The sequence below is a fragment of the Centruroides vittatus genome, unplaced genomic scaffold (assembly GCF_030686945.1).
Source record: "Centruroides vittatus isolate TY-2023 unplaced genomic scaffold, ASM3068694v2 contig_345, whole genome shotgun sequence".
Classification (NCBI taxonomy): domain Eukaryota; kingdom Metazoa; phylum Arthropoda; class Arachnida; order Scorpiones; family Buthidae; genus Centruroides; species Centruroides vittatus.
Window position 1 is genome coordinate 621,249 of NW_027122170.1, and position 21,814 is coordinate 643,062.

At 37.3% G+C, this 21,814-nt stretch overlaps 2 protein-coding genes across 2 annotated transcripts in view; both read right to left on the bottom strand.

The window, feature by feature from the left end:
• LOC136974189 (peroxisomal acyl-coenzyme A oxidase 3-like) overlaps nt 1-12,017 on the bottom strand; it is a 44,753-nt gene extending 32,736 nt beyond the window's left edge. The window contains exons 1-4 of the mRNA XM_067268992.1: nt 12,011-12,017; nt 5,730-5,871; nt 826-1,050; nt 676-750 (exon numbers count right to left, since the gene is read on the bottom strand). Coding sequence (XP_067125093.1) covers nt 676-750; nt 826-1,050; nt 5,730-5,846 — 417 coding nt within the window. The 5' untranslated portion in view covers nt 5,847-5,871; nt 12,011-12,017. The remainder of the gene's footprint in view (nt 1-675; nt 751-825; nt 1,051-5,729; nt 5,872-12,010) is intronic.
• A 2,641-nt stretch (nt 12,018-14,658) lies between these two features.
• LOC136974190 (TNF receptor-associated factor 4-like) overlaps nt 14,659-21,814 on the bottom strand; it is a 68,681-nt gene continuing 61,525 nt past the window's right edge. The window contains exons 2-7 of the mRNA XM_067268993.1: nt 20,276-20,327; nt 17,932-18,036; nt 16,902-17,063; nt 16,297-16,458; nt 16,073-16,228; nt 14,659-15,994 (exon numbers count right to left, since the gene is read on the bottom strand). Coding sequence (XP_067125094.1) covers nt 15,380-15,994; nt 16,073-16,228; nt 16,297-16,458; nt 16,902-17,063; nt 17,932-18,036; nt 20,276-20,327 — 1,252 coding nt within the window. The 3' untranslated portion in view covers nt 14,659-15,379. The remainder of the gene's footprint in view (nt 15,995-16,072; nt 16,229-16,296; nt 16,459-16,901; nt 17,064-17,931; nt 18,037-20,275; nt 20,328-21,814) is intronic.

Here is a 21,814-nt window from a genome sequence, read left to right on the forward strand (position 1 = left end):
AAATTCTACTGTAAGTTTTATCATAAAGTTAATAAAGTATGCAAATAAGTAATAATGGTTAGATGTCCAACTTTAGGGGTAAGGATTCAATATACAGGAGCTGTAATGAGGGTCTAGAAAGCTGCAACTTGGCCACTGTGGCAATATGGAAAAACCAAAATCAAATTATTTAAGTAAGGCTCATGTTTAGGCTAAACTGTAAGATTATTTTCAGGCTTTATTAAGGCTAATTTTAATTAATTGTTATTGAAATTTTGGTTTCCGTAGTATGCAGAGGAGTTGTAAGTTTAAATCCCCGAAAATTAATTTTTAATTTAGAATCTTTTATAAGATGGTAGCATAAACACTTATTTTAAAGCCAGATTTCAATAATTATTTACTTAAGCTAGCCTTAATGTGATCTGAAAAATGTCCGAGCTAATAACCATCATCTTTTTACACTGACAGCCAGCTTTTTGGAGATCCTAGGACAATCCAAAACGTTGGCAATTTTTAATGCCTAATTAGAGAAATGGGCATATAATTCTAGTTTTTTCCACTCTCTAATTGTCATTAAGTTCATTGTATCATCTCCCAATCTTCAGAATTTATTACGCATAACATAGAAATTTTTGTAATTTACGAGATCAAATTTTTACTATATTGTTATCAAATATTGTTAGAATTCATATTTACCTGGTGGTTTTCTATCTGATCGATCAGATATTGATGCCTTTCCGTTCCCATCGACATAATAATAGCCGAAAATAACTAAACAAGCAGAAAAGATCAAGTTACATAATTTAATAAACTGTATTTATTTCATTAAATATAAATTTTAGTTACCGAATATCCCACTCCTAATTTTATACTTAAGGAACTGTCGTACATTATAAGCAACATATCTAGATACATATTTATAAATGGATTATTTTTGTACTCGTCGAAAAAACCATTTTTCAAAATGTGTTGACATCTTCGAAGAGTAATTTGTCTATAATTTTGCAAAGAATCTTCTTCGTGCCTCTGCGAAAATAACGGATTGTTTTCCATTAAGTTGCAAACTTTGTACTGAAAGAAAATAATTACGAGTAAATAAATTTATTTTTTTAATACATTATTATTATTATTATAAATCAACTATAATATTTATTAAAAAAACACTCATATAAGGGCCCATTCATTAATTATGTGTACAGTTTAAGAGAAGGGGATGTGAAAAGTATATTATTGTACTGTACATGATGGAAAAGGAGAGGTCAAGAGATGTTTACGTGGACTTTTCTAGTGGTATTAATGGTATACGAATTTGTTCTTATAAACCTACTTACCAGTCGTGTCAGTAAACTATCAGAAAATATTTGCAGAACTTTTTTAAAGTTCGTGGTACTTCAATATAGGGGATCTGTGAATTATTGTACGTGTAATTAAAGACGAGAGAATCGGCCAAAAATACATCATTGTACACAACAAGGAAAAGGGGTCTAAAGTGGATTAAAAACCGTAAACATACTTAATGGATTTGAGTCTTACTTAATGGTCTTTGAGAAGAAAAGGAACATACGATAAAACCTATATTTTTAATTTCTAAATAATAAACAAAATTTAAAAAATAGAAGCATTAAATTTTAGAAATTTCCCAAAAATAATTGAAGAAACACAAAAAGAACCTATTCATTGGCTGACCACAAAAGATTTTAATTGTTTTCTATAGCCATCGGATTGTCTGTTGGTGCACATTCTTCAAATACAGTATTGAAAAAACTTACATGTATTAACATTAATTTTAATCTTTGACTTATCCATCACCTTGGAAATATTCCTTAAAAAATCTCCAAACACGTTTCCCCAGCTCCCTTCCCTCTAGATCAGGGGTGGCCAACAAGTCGACGACCAAGCGATCGACCAAAATTGGCATCGCGATCGACCGGTCGATCGCGATGCCAATTTTGGTCGATCGCTCGCGATGTCTTTGACTTAATGTTTTACACTCGTAACTGAACGCAACTCGTAAACGTAACGCACAAAAGCAACAATATGCACGCAGTTACGACTGGACTCGTAGAAAACACAGCCATTTAGCTCGAATATTTGATACTGTCACGCGGTAGCTTCTTTTCTTTAGTATTAACAATATTATTATTATTAATCAATATTATTTATCCACGGTGACAACGTCGAGTTTCAATTTTTCATTTGTTTAAAATGTAAGTACCCGTTCTTTATGTTTTAAATTAAATTATGGCTTTTCTTACCTATCTATTTACTCGATAAGTGAGCGTTTTTGGCAACAGACCTCTATATTTTTGGATTTTTGGAAATACGTCAATTCAGAAAAATATCCCAGTATCACCAAATGTAGCAAATACATTTATTCCCGTTTCGGAACTACATACCAGTGTGAATTGGCATTTTCATACTTAAAGTTAACGAAGACTAAACATTCTGTCCCGACTGAGTCCCATACCGAAGAATCATTATTATCATCTTTGTCAGGATATACACCTAATTATGTTTCCTTGGTAAGAGACGCGCAAACTCAGTCCTCCCATTAATGTAACGGAATAAAATAAATTCTAAATCTGTCTTCGTCAGTAGCTAATTTGAATTAATAAATATTGTTAATAATTACGCGTGTTGTTTTAATTCCCCCGGACGTGAGTTTTTTGGCCCGTTAAATAATTACGTTGTTTTTTACGTAGGTAGATATACGGGGTGTTTCGGTACAAAGAGCACTCCCGCGAGCTTTTGATAGATTAGCAAAAAATAAGACTAAAAATCTCATATCATTCTTCCACGATAAACTTTCCTCGCGCAAAAAAAATCGCGAAAGTAAAATTTTATAATCAAATTATCGGCCGTACTGCGCAGTTTTATAACAAGTTTTTCGAGTTTACGAACCAATAGTACCACAATTTATACATTGTAATTGATAAAAAAAAATTAAATTATATTTTAAGTTAATAAAAATCTATCTCGAAAGTGTCAAAAAATCGATTTTTTTAGGTGCCGCCTGTATGGAATGAACTCGTAACTGCAAATATCAAAAGTTGGGTCTGGAAATTTATTTTCTTTATGGAGTGCTCGCGGGAGTGCACCTCGTACCGAAGCACAGTGTATAAACATAGTATGTATTTCACACCCCCCCTCGCCACTTAGACTATGCCTACCACAAGTCGATCGCGACACATTTTTAAGATAAAAAGTAGATCTTGTGTACACAAAAGTTGGCCACCCCTGCTCTAGATGACCCTATATGTCCACATGTATACTTTATTAAAATGTGGATATATTTTTATATATTCTGTACTCATTTTTATTTATGAGGGCTCGAGGGTCTTTCAAATGTACCATCATTGCACAGGAAGTTTTCCCTTTCAATTAATGGAAGGTATAGAAATAAACTTCTCACTTAATAACTATTTTCCACAAACCAATTAGTGTATAAAAGCAGTGAAATATTGTACATTATACGATCATAAAATGAAAGAAAAATCGGTCTTTGCCTTGTTATTCAATTAGAGTTAGTGAAACAAAGGCATAATAACTTATTATATCACAAATAGACTATATAATTAATAAGATAATAGGAAATAGCATAGGCCAAACAGAAAGACCAAATTTATATATTATAAATTTATAAAAGCCTAAATAAGAACAATAACATCTGTGCATAACAACTGTCAGGTCTTATGAGCTAATAAAATAATCAATTAGAAAAATGAAAGGAACTTTGGAATCTACTATAATTCCAAGGTCATTACATATTAAACAAGGTTCTTTACCAAGTTTACAAACACAAAACTTGTAACATCAGTACAGAAAAGAGAAAGAAAAGATTTCTGGACAAGAACAACATAGTATTATGTTTGCTAGATGACCATACAACACCAGCTTGTCACTCTGCTGTGTTCACCATCTTGAGATAAACCTAGAGTAAGATTTAAATTGAAAATTTCATTAAAATTGGTATTTAACCTGCCTCAATTCTAGATTAACTCTTAAATCTAAATTGCGATTTCTTGAATTACAAGTTAACTATTTAATTAAATTATTTGTAAAACAACATGGACATATTTAACTTTTATGATGATTTTCAGTTCTTGCAAAAAGTTGAAAATTCGCAGGTATATTCTAAATTACTACATTGCCTTTTGATTTCTTTGTTTAGAAAATTTCCGTCTTTAATTCTGCCTGATCTTTAATACTACATTAATGCGAAGAGAATCAATCCCAATAAAGACTTTGAACCCGATTAAATTTTCCATTTGTACAAAAAAGAATTAGCTGATCCCAATCAATATTCTAACCGGGTTACTTTAACGCCCTTCTGCAACCGAGTCAATCTTCTTTAAGTGGATTAATGACACGAGTCGTAGCACGTAACGGGAGGGTGTTATTTTTTGTCCGATCGCCATACTTTCCCTCCGTTATATATAACAGAGCCGAGAAAGTTAAAAGCAACCTTATATATAATCCAAATATATAGTAGGCTCTCGATTTAGTAAACTGCGAAGATCCGAGAGGATTCGCCGTATCGAGCGTTCACTATAATGTAAACGACGAGAAGTATTAGCTTAACGTTCCCTATAACCGGCGGTCGTTACCTAAAAGTTCACTATATACGAGTCCACCGACTACCGAGTCGATAAAACCGCCGAACGCCGGCGGTGCGGCAGTCGGTCGCGGGTGTGGCAATACGCCATATTTTGTATAGTATTAAGTTTATATCTTATTTTTAATCTTCTACTATTCCTTTCTTCTTGCGTATCTTTTGTTTTCTGCATTCCGAGAATTTTAGTACCCGACTCTTCCTAACCAGGGTGTGGAGGAGAAGACAATAGAGGGTAGACGCTCGTTTTAGAAGACCACTTTTTGGACGGACACCGGTAAGACGAGGTATCCGGGTCGCGTCGGCATCGACAAGAGTTTGGGAGAGAGGTGTCAGATATAGACAGATAAGAAGCTTTTTTTTGTCAGTAAGCGTTATAGCGAGGACTTCTCGGAGAACGTCCCTCGTCGCGAACACCAAAAGAACGGTTCGGAGAAGGAGAACGGCCAGGACGTCGGAATCGGATCCGGACCGACACGTCGAAAGATTAGTCGAGATTCGGGTACCCTTCCTATAAATCCTTCTTTCCTTTCTTCTATCTGCACGTTTATTCTCTTAATTTAGTTATAAGCAGGTTAAGAACTAGGCTAAGAACGTAGTCCGTGATTGTAAAGTCTCTGCACCGTCACGTTTTATAACCAACAGAAAATAGAAATTACGACGATATTCCTCACACGGAGGATTTATCGTACGTACCAGTTTGTAGAAGGAAAACCTAGGACTCGTGTAAGATCAACGCCACGTAAATACCTCGTTCGTACGCGAAAATAAAGTCCGTGTCTCGTATGTTATACTCTGCACGATTACCTTTCGCTTCGAACTTTCGATCGAGTTTGCACCCGGCCAACGAGCCTGCCACGTAGAATTTTCCGGGATTTCACCACGTTCGTAACACCTAAATAAGGGCCGGTTTCCCTTCGAAAGTCCTCTCGGGGTGTCCCCCTTCAACAGATTGCTCACGCATAGCATTACCATATACAAATAAAACCAAACCAAACCACTGTATATTAAGTTATTGTTACAACGATATAAATTTTTAAAATGTCCTATTTATTAAATATATAAGGAAAAGATACAATTACGTATTCCTAGAATTATCAAAAATTTAATCTGATAAAATAATCATTAAATATCTTACTTGTACTCGAATACAGTCTTCTCCTTCCATTAATATTCTCATTTTTCTCCAATCGAATGTAGCTTTTTTTCGATACTCGTCCAAAGGACCGGGTGGAAATTGTTTCAAACACTCCATTTTAGAGTCGAGTGAAGGAAGAAACCTGAAAGCAATGAGATTTCTTTTAGTTCCGTTACGACTTTCCTCTACGACGATTAGGAAATATTTATTGTTTGTAATCTGAAATCTCGACCAAAGTCCAACTTGAATATCTCATGCATGTGTGAGTTCTACGCATGTACTACAGTACATTTGCAAATCATCTTACAAATGTATATTTTTTTTAAAAAGACCAAAGAAATTCACTAAATATACTCTTATTTCTTGCCCGTGTATTTATTTGTACACTGGACGATATAATTTAAACGATTTTGTACATTTTTCCCATTTTTTAGCAGAATCTACAACGGAAATCGTTCCCACAATGTGGCAAATTTGACAATGGCGTTTGGAACGTCGGTGCAATCACGCTGGAATCAGCGCTCCCACAATGTGGCACCTGTTGCACTCGGGGCTAACTTGGCCTGGAAAACAAGGAATGGGGTTTTGGTCGTCATACCACGAAGTTGCCTGGGTCAATGGACAAATATCGTTCATTAGTTTCTTTTATATTTACAGGATAGGATAGAAGTCACGAATTTTCGGCTTTTTGGGGCTTGATTAGGAAAAGGTACAGGAAAGGGCCCGATCTACCGTTTCGGTTTCAGGAAAGGATTAAAATATATTTATTTTAAATTACCAGCAATTTTTATTATTGCATCGAATGTTTTACTGCTTAAAAAAGTTAATTGCTACAGGAAAAAGTTAATTGCATTTCAACATAATAACGTAATTATTATTAAATACACTCATTCCAGTAATTAAATTATTTGTAAAATAATAATTGTCATAATAAATAATTTACAAATATTTTAAAAGTTCTTAAATAATGATACGTTAGTAAAATAAATATTTCGATAATCCATCATTTTTAAAGGATAAAATTGTAAATGACGGGTATTCGGAATGACACGAAGTTAAGATTAGATTAGGATCAGTTTCTTTACGAAAGGATAAGCGTAACACCCTCAGCTCGTACCGTGATTGGTCAAGAGTTTCTCACGACTGACGTCATCCGTCCAATTCCTATAGTCTAGGGTTCCACCCCTACAAAATTAATGCTAACATAAAAAAGAAACTAAAGGGGGCAAATTAAGGACAAAACAGGGATCTGCTCCAACCGCGGGCCCCGTACAAGCGATCGACGGCCCTAGTTTTAAGAGTTCATCTCAAAATCCGTTCAATATTTTGAAAAAACTTGGCCATTTTCCATTAATTGAGACGAGAAATCCAGAAATGTAATGTGGCTCCATTTAAATGTAAAAAATCTAGCAACGAATCGCTTAACTTCCTCGGCAACGTTTAAAATTCTGGTGGCGCTATCTGTTACGATATTTCATTTTTAAACAACTGTTTACATTTTTAATTATTATAAAATGGCGAGAGGCTTAATTTTGAGAGTAGCTAAAATAGAAAACTGTAAATGCTTATAACGAGTAAAATCTTCGTTAAGTCCGACCCCAGCCCAGCAGCGGCATGCCGTGACATTTGATGACACGGAAGCCGTGTTTCTGTAAGAAGCCGACTTCCAGGGGCAATCGGTTAATTGCGCGTCAGTGATGGTCTAGGGCAGGGATGGGCAACCCGCGGCCCGCATTCATATATTTTGCGTCCCGCGACGCATAAAATGTGAATAAATATGTCAATTTCCCAGCTTAAGGAAGTGTGCGGCAAAAATTCAAACGTTATTTTTACAACTTATGTATGCGAATAGTTTTTCCCCCGCAATGAATTTAGTAAAAATTAAAACGAGAAGCCGGCTAACAGACACGTCGAAACTACTTTAAAACTAGCAGTGACGAATATTTAATCAAATATTTCCGATATATTACGTTTACATCGGTTCCAGAAGCTAAATTAAGTATACCTATGCTAATTTATAATTATATACGAATAAATAATTCTGATTTACCATCTTTTTTTCTCTCTCTTTCCTTTGTATGCGGCCCGCATCGGTTCAAAAGTCTTAAAATGCGGCCCTTACATAGACAAAGGTTCCCATCCCGGGTCTAGGATCCATTGGTATTCATTTGTTCGATAAGCCAGTAAAAACTGTAGACTTCTCTAAATGTATTCTTAACATTTTAGTTTCCACTAAAAGCCGAATACTCATTTTATGTTTACTTCGTATCGTGTATTTTGGTTTATGTATTCTTAATGTTATACACCGGTGGGAGTGGTACACTTATTCTAATAACAAAAAGAGAGAGAAACCACCACACGGCCTTTCTACCACGATAAAAAATGTGTAGAGCGCGAGGCTGCCAGTGTTATTATTCTATCACTTCACCCGAGATGGCGTTAGTACAACCAGCGTTCTTAATAGAAACCGCCAAATTGAAGCCAAATTCAAAACTTCATCACTCGACGAGATCAAAAAATAAAAATAGGAATATTACGTCAGACGAGATCTATTAGCCCCTACCCCTAAGTAAGAAATCGTAAGAAATTCTTGACCCCCATCCACCCCAAAATATTTTAAGTAATTTATGAACGGCCCGTAACGAGTAAAATTGTCAGTAAGTCCGACCCTGCTGGAGATACACACGACTCCCGTTATCTCCCCACTCCCTTGACCTTTAACCACCAAAATTCAATAGCGCCGATCCCCCTAATACTCAAACCGCCCTGTAAAATTTCAAAAATTTTCGATAAAAAGCACAAGAGTCATTAATTGAGCTTTAAACAGGGTAAACAAGATCCCGATCCCCACACACACTAACACCCATACGTACAGAAATAACCCTCTTCATTTTTTGTATTTATCGACGTTTAAAGGTGTCCTAAGACCAAAAATGTAAAAATCTCGAAGGGTCAGTTTTTGCCCGATCGCCTTACTTTCTCACTGTTAGGTATAACAGCAGTGAAAATAAAAACAATTACAATAAATACAGTACTGTAATCTGGTTATTTTATTAGAAATTTCGGTTAAACGTGTTAACGCGCTGTTCCCATCCACTGGTAAAATTTCCTCCTTGTTAGCCCCAAAAGGGCCGTTTATCGGCCAATCGTGGTTCGGCCAGGCTCACAACGGGGCAACCGGGTGGTTAGGAGTTTCCTACATATTTGGAATATTCCGAAATATTCCTGCGCGGATTCGTAAAAAGGCCTTTCTACCGTAAGATATTTTTTCCCGAAGTTTTAACAAACAAAGGGCCCTTTCTTTCCTACTAAGTAATAAACTATAATCCGCAATTTTTTCGAAGACGCAGCAAGGTCTGGTACAGAGTAAGGTCCTAAGCGGGAACCTCGCTCGTTTAGTTCGTATAAATCTGAAGTAGCATTTTATATTTATAAAATCTATAAAGTAAAGAAATAATACCTTTATCCAGCAACGAATCTTTAATGAAATAAGCATTCTTCGTTTCGTTTTATACGGATAATTAATTACAAATAATCGTGCAATGCAACTTCATTTTGAGCGAGTCATCGTCAGGTTACATTGTGATTTTTATGCAACTTGTTGGTAATGACCTGTCCAAAATATCTAAAAGTTCAATTTTATGAAAGATTTTACAGGATAAATGTATTCTTGTTTTTTTTAAAAAAAACCCCATACAAATTAGGTTTACACTCGTAAAACATTGATTTTTTGTTACAAGGAACCCATTATTCTAAATACAAAAATTTTGTTTTTACGTCCTTCCTTACATTTATGTAACAAATCATTTAAAACTGTATATGTAATTGTTATGTTGAAACTAAATGAATAGTTTTTGCGAAATGCTTTCACATTAAAAATACGTGTCACAATTTTAGTCTTTTTCTTGGTAATTCAGAGTTTTAGTGTCCCGTGGGCACTAAGAGGGACCTGTTTTCTCGCACTCGTTACGGATTAAGCTAAGCCCACAATGGAGACAACCGGATGGACTTACTGCCGATGGAATAGGCCAGAGCGTTGTCCTCTCCGAATTCGATCTCTGTAAAAAGCTGCCAGGGGGTCCCGGGCGATTTTACCGCGGCGCTCATATGTACAAAGTTAAATGTAGCGCCATCTGTTACTAAATTTTATTTAAAAATAACTTTTATATTATTAATTATTATAAAAAAAACAAGGCTCGCTTTGGGTAGGAATGGGTTTTTAAAGACATTATAAATGCCGATAACGAATAAAACTTTCATTACATCCGATTCCATTCGAGATACGACATACGTCTTCTATATCTCCTCACCTCCTCGATATTTAATTACTAAAATTTAATAGCGTCAATGCGCCGTATTAACCTTCCAAGTTTCAAAACTTTTGGCCCATCCGGGTTTGGGTTTATTCAGTTACAGCGAAGCCGTAAGCGGGCGACCTGCCGAGAGGAGAGAAACTGGCCCCAATTTAGGTGTTACGAGATTACGGGGAAGGTCTTTAGGCAATATGGGAAAACCGGCACTATTTAGGTTGTTAAAAACGTGAAGAAAACCCGGAAAACTTTACGTCGGCCGGGCGCGAACCAACGACTCGTGTGGTTTTAACCCACTTAGTAACTGGTGGATTCCGATTCATCCGATGTCGAGATATAGGGTGCGTTCTTTTATTCCTCCGCGTAACTTTGCGCCAGCGACATCCGTTTAAAAATTCCCGCGGAACGCGTTCCTAAATTCCGGCGGGAGTGCGCGCCGTCGAACGGCAAAAACGGCCGCCGGTAGCGGTAGTTTACGGTGGAAAGCAACGCGGCGTCCTCCGTGGCTCGGATAGTTTCGTTTCGGGGTCCATTATTCGGTTTTACGAATGAAAATTTAGACGTAAAAGCGCGAGTTAGCGCACGCGGTGACGTAAGTGTCTTTTCGAGTTTTTGTCGAATGGTAGCCGGCATTCTAATTTTTTTCGAGGCTATTTTGAATGCTCTTTCAACAAATGATCTATTTTACGGTTAAATTTTACAGTTGGGACCCTTCTTTCGCCTTTAAAAGCTCGTATCTTAGAATTATAGATTCCTCCATCACGATACTGTCGGTAGTGCGGGCGCCGCTTTCTCTCTTTCGCCGTCGTTCGTAAATGCCTACTGCCAGGGTACTCAGCCGGGGGTAGGAAGTTGGCAAAATACTTCCTACCGCTTAATCGGTAGCGTAGTCGGTGCGACCGGCCCTCGGTGGTCAAAAAGGACGGCTTTAAATAAAAATGAGTGCGCGGAGATAGACGATTGGAAGATCACTTCTCTCCCGTCAGGACCGACACCGGGTTATCAAATTTGGAGTACGCGGATAACCACGCGTCCAATTTCAACTCGTCGTTCGAGTGGTAACGTCTATTTATCATAGGAGGGATTTACGTCGAGCGGGTGCGAGTAGGAGTAATAAAACACGAGATGGTTTTTCTAAACAATTAACAACAAATTTAATATAATCGATATAAATGGGAATTACAATAATACAAATGATCAAATAAAGCGCAGTTAGCGTAAGAATGCGATACACGAAATTTCTATTGATATATCTAAGCCTAACCCCGTGGATATACTATCTACCTTACAAACTAAGCCTATCTGGCGTAAGAGAGGGTTATACCCTATTCACGCTGTACATTTTAAGCCAGTTTAAGGTACGAAATAGGAACGGAAGCGGTTTAACTACCAACCACCGGCTGGGCTTAAATCGCTTTCTCAAAGGAGCTAAGTCGCTTCGAGCTTTCCCCGGGGTCCGCCACGAGTTCAAAAATAATGGCGGAAGCGGATGTACGGGTACGAATGTTCGAACAAACGATACTCTTCTCTGTTCGCGTGTACTGTACACAGCCGCTTCGGTACAAGTTTAAACGATAATATAAATTTCTGTAAAAATCCACTCTTATCGCAGTTCTATCGCTAAAGTGATATAAACGCCGAGAGAATCGTGCTGCCAACCACGACGACATCGCCGATAATAAATGTTAATAATTCCCAACTAACGTCTTACGCTCTTTAAATAAGTTATTTATATTTTAAATTACTAAATATAAATTAATTTATAACGATTTACGAAAAATAAGCAAAACTTTGATTTTATTTAAAATGTAATATCGAGTACGCCCGCTCGAGGGCTAAGCGAATAATTCGCTTTAATTACCTAGTGCGAACGAGTAGTTAATCTCGTTTTCGACGATGCCACTTAACTTAATCCCGCTTAAAATGTACAGTGCGAATAGGGTATTACATCAAATTATCCAAATATACTACCTTAGTAGTTGATCTAGTTGGTTACGTATTCTTCGTGTTGAGAGAGAATCTCGGAGAGTTAAACCTTCCGTGTGAGCACAAATTGTATCCAACTTCTACGTGGACCGAGGGAGAGTATGGCGAATTCGGGTCTAGACGAACCTCCGTCGAACCGCGCTAACTACTATGGCTCATTCCGGTGTCGACTCCATCTTCCGGGAACTGCGCATTTTAGGCGGGAAAATCCTTTCTTTTATAGAGACTAACGGCCTACTGCCGCCGACCGATTCGTCTCCAATCGGTCGTTGAATTCAAAACTTCTTTCGTTTTACAATTTCGGAAAATGGAGATTTTATCCATTTTCTATTTAACATAATTTCCAGTTAAACAATATTATACGCCAAATGTTGATTATAGATGTATCCTCCTTATTCTCTAATATAACGGTTTTTACCCGAACAGATGAAAACGATAGTTTAGAGCAGTGATTCTCAAACTTTTTCGATCCACCGCCCCCTTTGTTCCATAAAGTTATACCCAACGCCCTCCGTGTGAGAAAGGACTGGAAATATTCTTGGGAAAACTTTTCTATGAATCTCGCACTTTGTGCCCTTACCGTACATTGTTCTCGACATCCGGAAACCAATAAATGCAATGTTTCCTCTTATCCGTTTGACAGAGGAAAGGGAACTTTTACCTTTGATCACCATTCAGTACCCTGCCTCCAGCGGCCCCTAGATTTACTCACCTCCCACAAGGGGGCGTTATCGCCCACTTTGAGAAACGCTGGTTTAAAGTATCTCGGGTTTCGCCCACCGGGAAGTTTTCGACGGAAACATCCTTGGAATCGTCGTCAAATATTATAAAATATTGTTAGAAAATTTAACGTAATAAAATATTATATTCGAACGTCGATTTAGAATAAAGTGAAAGGAGGTGATTCTCACACGTACAAACAGCAGCGCACTCCCGTAGTAGCGGAGACGCGGAGCGACCGCTATTAACGAATGCACCCGTAATGAGCGCGCACTCTGTGTAAGTGTTTTTTTTTTTACATTTTTGGCCTCCTGGAAAGCCAAATCATTGAGACCTAGGGAGGGTCATAATTTGACCGATCATCCCCTACTTTTTCTATATCCTATAACAACCAGAAAAGTAAAATTCATAAATTAAATCTAAAAAATTTGCAAAATTATTTTAATTGAATTCTGTCTTAATTAACATCGATTAATTTCATTTTATTTCTTTTCCCGGTGAAAGGAAAACACATATTTTCAATGTTAATTATTGAAAAATAATCCTGTACAATTTCCATTTATTTGCCAGTGATCCTTTCCTGTTAATTAGGTAATTTAACGGAATCCTTTTGTTAAAATTAATTTATTTTTCGATTTTTATATTTTTAAGTAGGTTTAACTCGTACATTTAATGTAAGAATAATTATAAAAATGTAACTACCGCATATTCAAATACTGAGAATAATTAAATTTCTTTCACTTCTTTTCGTAGGAAAACAAAAATGAAAGAAAAATCTTATTTTTGGACTTAAGCCGCTTACGATAGAACCGTAATCTTACTTAATTCAAATTTAATGATCGTAGAGAAACAAAATGGCGCCGCAGTTCCCTAGTGGCCTGACACGACGCTATTGACCTACGTGTCGTACCGCCATCTATGAGTGAATAAAACAATTACAAATAAATTCTTTTTTTATTAATTTAAATTAAACGTGATACTTATAAATCAAATTATTAAATATAAAACGTTTATATTATACAATTAATTTTAGTTTTTAGTATTAAAGAATTTAACATCGTAAACAGTCAGTCGCTAAGCTGCTAGTGCATCGCGCCATCTGGCGAACGATATTTAAAACGTAGAATAAATATTTATTTTTAGGTTATATTGAATAAATTTTACGGATAATTCTTGGTAGACACGAGAGTTCACTATATCGAGAGAGTTGGATGTATTCAAATTACATTGGCGTTTTAATAAAGTAATCACTCGATATAGTGAACAACTACGCAACATTTTTTATGTATCTGGTGAATGATCTAGTTTAGTCCTTCGAGAGTTAGCTCTGTCCTAATTATATTTGACTCTATAAAACAACCACCCGATATAGCGAACCGTTGATATAGTGAACAACTTTGTTGGTATTTATTGTTCTTTACGTACGTAGTGAATGATTAAGTCTGTTCTGAGGGTGCAGCGTATAAAACACCAAATGCAGCGCGTAAAATAATAGTAAAAATTTGTTTAGGGTCCTTGGAAAGGTCTCTGTATTCTAATTATATTTGACTCTTCGTAAAATAATCAACCGATATGGCAAGCCTTTGATATAATAAACGATGTTGTTGGCTCTTACTGTTTTTTTATATATTGATACATTATTTCAGTCCTTTGAGAGTTCACTATATCGATAGGGTTAGCTGTATTCTAATTACATTTGACTGTTTATAGATTAACCACCCGATATGGCCAACAAATTTATTAATGTTTACTGTTTTTTATGTACATGGCGATGATTTGGATCTGTTTTCTGAGGGTGCGGCGTGTTAAAACAGTAAATGTAACGCGTAAAAAATAACTTGTAGCGTTAAAAAGTTCCATCAACAAAGTGACCACGATCGAAAACAATACTTTTTTATACATGAAATAACTCGTTTTATTGTGCATTATCAAATGTAACTATCAGACAGTTACAGTACATAAAAAGAACAATAGCAACGATACACAGAAATGAAAAAATCCAATATAAACATACAGGAATACCCTGTCAAATTTGGTCGTTCCAATTTGTCATCTTGTTATTTTCCATCAAGAAAAAATAAAAATAATAATAATAAACAAAATAAAACACAAAAACGGGGAGGAGAAAGTCATATATGGAAGACGAAAGTTGTAGTTGACTAGGAGTGACAGGCCTACTTTAGTCGAGACATACTTATGTACACGTAGGTTATCGTATGCTACATTTGTAAATTGCTCTTTCTTCTTGCTTAACAATCGTTTTACTTTGGAGAATTGTTGCACAGATGAATTTCCTCATATTTTAAACACCCGCAAAGTCCATTTATAAGTGTAACAAATATTGCACGTCCAAACGCTACGATCTAAATTAAACAGTAATTAACGGAATGGCCATTAAAAAAACTTAACGAGTTTATACATAATTGGGTACGGAAATCCGACAGTTAAAGCTTTCCTTAAACAGAAAAGAAGGAGGGGAGGGGAAGAGGAAATTATAATAATAAATTCTTCAGTTTATCTAAACTCGTGGTGCATAACAGTGCATCGTGGTTAATTCCTCAGACGAGGATTTCTGGTGTTTTTCAATTTGTTTCGGCTGACTGAATTTTGAAACAAAATGGCTGATCTCTCCCCTCAAACGGCTATAATTTTACTGGCGTCAACTTTGACCTTAATGAACAGTGTGTCGTCTCGTATGTAATTGCGTTTCCTAAGAGTTTCTTGAGAAACAAAACGTGGAAAACCGAATCCTAGTGCATCCGGTTCTCTGCTAGGTCTTTGGAAATTCTTCCACGTTGGATCTGGCACAAAACTCTCGACAATGTTGCACGCTTTATCGGGGGTGGACGATTGATCGTATAGTGTGAAAGAAACAGTATGAGAGAATGGCCAAGGGAGGAGGGAGTCGTAATCACCGGGCAAGAGTTTGATGTAGATGGAAAGGTGGGTACCCTCTCCGGCTCCGTTACCATTTAAAAATACAGTGGCCATTAATTTATACCCGTGTTGACTACTATAGAAGGGTATGCTACACAATTCGAATCCCTCTTTGCTCTTTGCCTCTGTTAGTTTTTGGTTGTAGTCGTTTATTTTCCATAAAAGTACACCCGATGTGTTTAGAGTCATGTTGTGCAATGCTGATCTCAAGGCGCTGATTTGATGCTGCTGTCTAGAAACTAGACCGCACATTAAAACTAAATGAGACTTGACACTTTCTTCGTTATGCTGATCCAAAGCAAACCAAGGACCCTGTAAGATCGGTTAATTAATTAAACAAATTCCCCTTTTTAACCTCATTAACGATATAATAATAAACTGTAATTTTACCTTAAATTTACATCCCATGTCTTTAAAGGCGCAGTGCATAACTACAGCTGAACAATGGTCGTTCATGTGTGTTTCTAACTCTTCTCTGGGTACTTTAACTACCTCGCAACGATTGGGGCATGGCAAAGGATATCTTGGGCATTTGGCAGTGTGATTCTGCAAGTTAAATACCTCGTTATAGCGCCCTTATATCGGATTTAAAGCGATTTTTAACCAAAACTTACCTGTAATGTGTCGAAAACGAACTCTTTCTGACAATATCGACAGGGTACTAGGCGTTTAGTACAATCATTCAACCTATGGTTATTCATAAATCTCCTCTGCACTTTAGTACCGCATTTATTTTCGCAATAAACGGGCTCGTACTGGCAACAACCCACGTGATTCTGTAAAAAAAAATAACAGTAAATTTTTACAATAAAAATCAAAAGGCGGGTCACGAAATTTTTATAGAATAGAAGAAAACTATAAAAAGCACTTTTTAAAAAGAATCCCCTGAAGCAATTCACAGATCGAGTGTGTTTAGGTGTCTCGGTAAATGGTTCCATCTGCAGATGTCAACTGGACATTTCCACACCCGCTGGGATTTAAGAAACGGAAAGTCTGCAGCCTTACAACGTGTAATTTTAACTTTTAAAAACTAGGAATATTAAATTTAGAAGGTAACGTGTGCCATTTTTAAGTGCAGGAGCATCCACGATTCCATCCACACACGCATTAAAATATAATATAATACATAAAACGGCGCGGATCATCTCGTGCTTCAAGTTTCTGCGAAACTTGAAAGAACGAAATGATCCGCGCCGTTTTAATTATGTATAAAATTTACCTGTAGGGATTCTCCCGAAAAGTCTCTGCCGCAGAAGTCACATCTGGTACGACGTTTGGGGCACGTGAAGAGCAGATGATCCTCCATCAGCAGGCGAGGTATCATAGCACCGCATTGATTAGTGCAGGGGGTGGTGTCATATTTACAAGTGTTTAGATGGGCCTGCGGAGAGTAAACAACAATTAAGCACGTGCCAACCCTTTGGTAAATTTTATTAACGCCCCGACAACAATTACAATTATCCAATTGTTTGATTCACGAACCTCGATCATCCCTGATTTCCCTCAAGATCAAACTCGTTTATTTATGTAATAAAGGTCATTTAGACATTAACGACGCCATAAAATGAAGTTAAAAAAAATATGGGAGGAGAATTGCCGCGGAGAATGACCTCATATTTTCATACGAAATAAAAATATGGCATTGAAATATTTCATTTTCTCAACGTCAGGGGGAAAATCGCTTGTTGTTACTCTCTTTCCCTCAGTCAGCTGCTATCTCGGTCGAATTTATCTTCGCTTTTTACAGATGAAACATTTAAATTTCTCTAAGATCTGATTATTTACGCGTACTTCTGTTCCGTTTCTGGTTTCATAAAAGAAGTGAAACGTTCGCCACGTTTGTTAAATGGCGGATTGTATTTACATAAATCTCATCATTTTAAATTAAATTTTAGATGTGAATGAAAATCAACACGTTGTAAGATGTTTTGATCCATTCGGATGAACCGAAACACGTGATAATGATGAAAATTCTGGCTGATTCAATCAAACTAGTCCCATGCAATACTTTGTTTCATCTCAAAATGAAACAAAATGGCGGCTGTTTCAAATTACACTTATCGAAATTAATTAAGTATATTCATGCAAAACTCCTCAAAATTGTTATATTTTGTTTCCTTCAAGAAAAACTCCTATTTTCTCCAAAAATCTTTCCTTTTGGAGGAAACAAAGTTATAAAACAAACAAAATGGCTGCCGTTTTTTCTACACAATAAAAGAAGTTTACTTAAATTCTAGTTTAAAACTAACCTGAAGTTTCCTCAACTCATCGGTCCATTTGCACCCTTCCTTGTAATGGATACAATACACCATAGATCCCATAATAGTAGCTTCGGCATCTGGATCGGGGTAAACCTAGAAAAAAAGGAATAAATAAATGAAAAAATAAAATGAATTCAAAATTGGAAAGTGGAACATCGATTATCACTTGAAACAATTGGAGCAGCAAAACTTCGGTACATAACTGGACGAGACACACCCTTTGCTCCGATACATATAATGATTAGTTGATGCCATAGCCATGATTTCCCACGAGGCAAGCCGTTTCTTTTATACAGAAAACACTCGAAAAGAATCCAGGGAGGTGGAAAGATGATACAAACAATCCCTGCTAATAAACTACTTTTTTTTTAAATTTCGGTAGCCGCAACTGTGTTCTTTCCTCCCCTCAAATTGTACGCGGAACCAGGCTCTGAAGTCTCACATCTGTCGCGCCACGTCATCTCTTCTCACTAGACCAGTGTTTCCCTTCGACCGAACTTTGACCCCGAACGTTAAGTCGTCTTCCTCTATGTCTGTGCGCTTCTGTCGCGTGCTGCGTGTAACGGAGGAGAGTAATTTATCACTCCCGGTGCAGAAAGATTAGAAACTCTCTAATTTTTAAAACAAGAGCTCTTTCTCCACCGAGCTACTAACACAGGACTTCCTCTTCAAGGTCGTTAACAATAGTATAGCGTGAAGTGGAGCGACTACTCCACCTCGTCGTTATCGTAAATCTGGCCATATTTACGATAAGCGCGCGGGCGCTTCGCGCGGCGCGGCGTCGCCGTCAGCGCCGTCGCGTCTGGAACGATCCGACACGCCAAAAAGGGTGGCGTAAAAAGCTCATAAAGTTAAGCGAGTGCGGGTCGATACAATGTTCACTTTCATCACCCATCAAGCGACACTTAAATGACTCAGTTTAAGAAACTCCCATTTAAATCCTACCTTTCTGTCGACTCTCCTGGCTCCTGCCACCCATCTCGAGAGGGAAGGGACGTTCCAGTCAGCTTCCGTCTCCATGACGACTGACGAACTGTCTGCGAGGGAGGAAGTTGGAGAGAGGAGAGAGGAGAGGAGACAAACTTGATCGCAGCGCCTCCCAACGGAGTAGTCGCAACGATAGGGGTCAAAGTGGAGCCAAAGAGAGTCAATATAGTAGCAGCTACAGAAGGCTTCTCGCGACGTTTTTAGGGGATTTTTAGAGGTTTTCGGCGGTTAAACACCTCTGAAAAAACTACAAACTCGACCGTTTGTAGTGCTTTTAATTACGCAGCGACGGCGATCGCCGTGTTACGAATGATTTCAAGACGACTTCTCGTAGGAACGAAGACTAAATTTCCAAAAGGGGGTGACGAATAGACGATTTTTTATAATTATTTTTATCTTGATTTTTATGGCACCGTTCCAATAATGTGCAGGTGGCGTTGTCACAGATTTGTACTCCGCACGAGAGGGGACGGAACCCGCAGCTGTGACTCGCCGCAGTAAGGAGTTTGATCGGAATGACAAATCGAATTCTCCTTTAAAAAATCAAGAAAAAATTTCGGGGGACGAAAAAAGGGGAAAAAGATGCTATTAGTTTTAGAAATGGAACAGAATATACGAGATCGAATATCTTTTATTTTATCTCTGCTGAGATCGGAGATTTCCTCGGATGAATCATAAACCGCGCTGCCTCATTTCCCGAAACCGTTACATAAATAGGCCAATAAACTAATTAATTCTATTATAAACTCTTATATCTACCCAAATAACGGCTTTATAATTAAGAAAGGAAGCTGCAGAAACACCCCCTCCCGATCGATGCCAATAATTAAGAGTCGCCAATGTGGACGTCGCCGGTTCGGCCCCCGTCCAGTCGTGTAGTCTGACATTTCTGTTGCAGCCTCGGTGAGTAATCGAGAACCGAACCCACGCCCGGCCGTGAGGAAGAAGCTTTTATATTGCATAAAGATGTGCCGTTGCAACACGGTTATTGATAACTTACAGATGTTGTTTGTGGCAGCTTAAACCCATTTTTTCCCGCTCGTAGGGTCAAAGTAACTCGTTTAACGTAACGAAAAATCCGGGTTTAAGTTAAAAAGAAGCAGTAACACACGGACCGAAGCCGAAAAAAATGGTTACTTATCGCTCTAATCTATCGACGGATGACTAACACCAATTACTTTCTACATAATTAAAGCCGGCATTTTTGAAAGCTTTTACTCTTTATTTTTATAAAATTTCATTTCGTAATTAGATTTAAAAAATAAGAAGAAAAAAGTTGCCGGACTTTATTTTTTTCAATTTAAAATCGAATCGGTAGCTAACGAATAATGGTCGAAGCACTTACCTTAGCGTAATCTAGAGGCAACCGATCTTCCGGACAGGTGAACACTCCTTCGCTGCAAGAAAAAAAGGAAAGGGTTGTGCATAAAGAGGATAAAGATAAAAGATCGGTTGGAATATTTCGTACGAACCGCGCTCGTGCCAAATTATGCACCGCACAACTCATTAATGTCTGTAGAGCGGGAACTTAGCATCGGGTGCATCGGGAAAGGATTGGAGGTGGAATAAACGTGATAAACTGCGAACTGATTGCGAAAGAACGTTAAAAAGTGGAGAAACACGGGGTTGAACGTGTAAAGCACGAAAGAGCAAAGAAGAATATAAATAAATTGCGAACCGAGCGTAGAACATTTTTAAAAAAATAGAGGAAAGCGTGAAAGAACTACGCTCGAGCACGATACACACACGAAATGATCCTCGAACAGCACGAAATAACTGGGAACGAACGTGTAGAAGTACAAAAAACCGTCATTGAACACGGAAAAAGACGGAGAGCATTTCATAACTTACGAGGAGAAAAACCTGTATCGCGCGAAAAGAGCGAGTAATGAAGTACGTTCGAACCGTGTTTAGAAAGTAGAGAGGCGATGAAACGAGACGAGATATGTATCCAGACTGGCAGCGTAACAACTTAGTCTGAGGGGTACGAGAAAGAAAAACAAAAATCGTTAGTCTCCGTAGACCAGACGTCTTGTCATAAAGAGCAGTTGTTTCGCCAACTGTCTACTGTCGTCTAGATGGCTGGACGATCGCATCCAGCTTGGGCTATGGCCTCTTTGTGAACTGTCAGATGTTAAAATACAGGAAAAGCAAACGAGACGCACGAATAAACACGTAAATGAAAGCGCAAGCGTTTTTTTATTGGCAGACAAATCGTCTCTAAAGCAACCGGAATGCGTCAGTATCCGAACTCAAATCCTGCCGCTTTAAATATAATTAGTAGAAAGTCCATAATTTATGGCAATTTATAAAATTTGACAAGTAAAAGTACTATATTTTCATACTTCTTTATAGATTTTGCAATATTAAAAAACGTATAACACGAATTTTGTTTATTAATCTTCGTAAATCCGTCGAGTTCCTCGACTTTGTAACGTTGATCCGCGGATCAAAATTAGCAACTTGCCGAGCATTTCCGTTTGTCTATTTGTTTCTTCGACGCCTCAAATATGTGTCATCTCGATATTAAAGGAAAGAAAAACACGAAGATTACGAAGCAAAATTTATACAAAATTTGAAGATTCATCCGTACAGACTAAGCGAGGAGGAGATAAAATGCAACTGTCATCGCGCCGAGTCAATGTTGACATTGCTTTAAAACGTTTTCCGTAAACACGGTAATAAATAGATAAAAACATATATTATATTTTCTAGAAAATTCTGTATTTTCTCGAAGAATAAATATAAATATTCCTTTAAAATTTGCCAGGGTTTAGTGTCCATTTTAAGATAAATTCGGTCAAAAATAAATCTAAGAGTAAGGTCGGGTTGATTGATAAAGATGCAAAGTGATGATAAGTCCTTATAAACATTTATCGATATC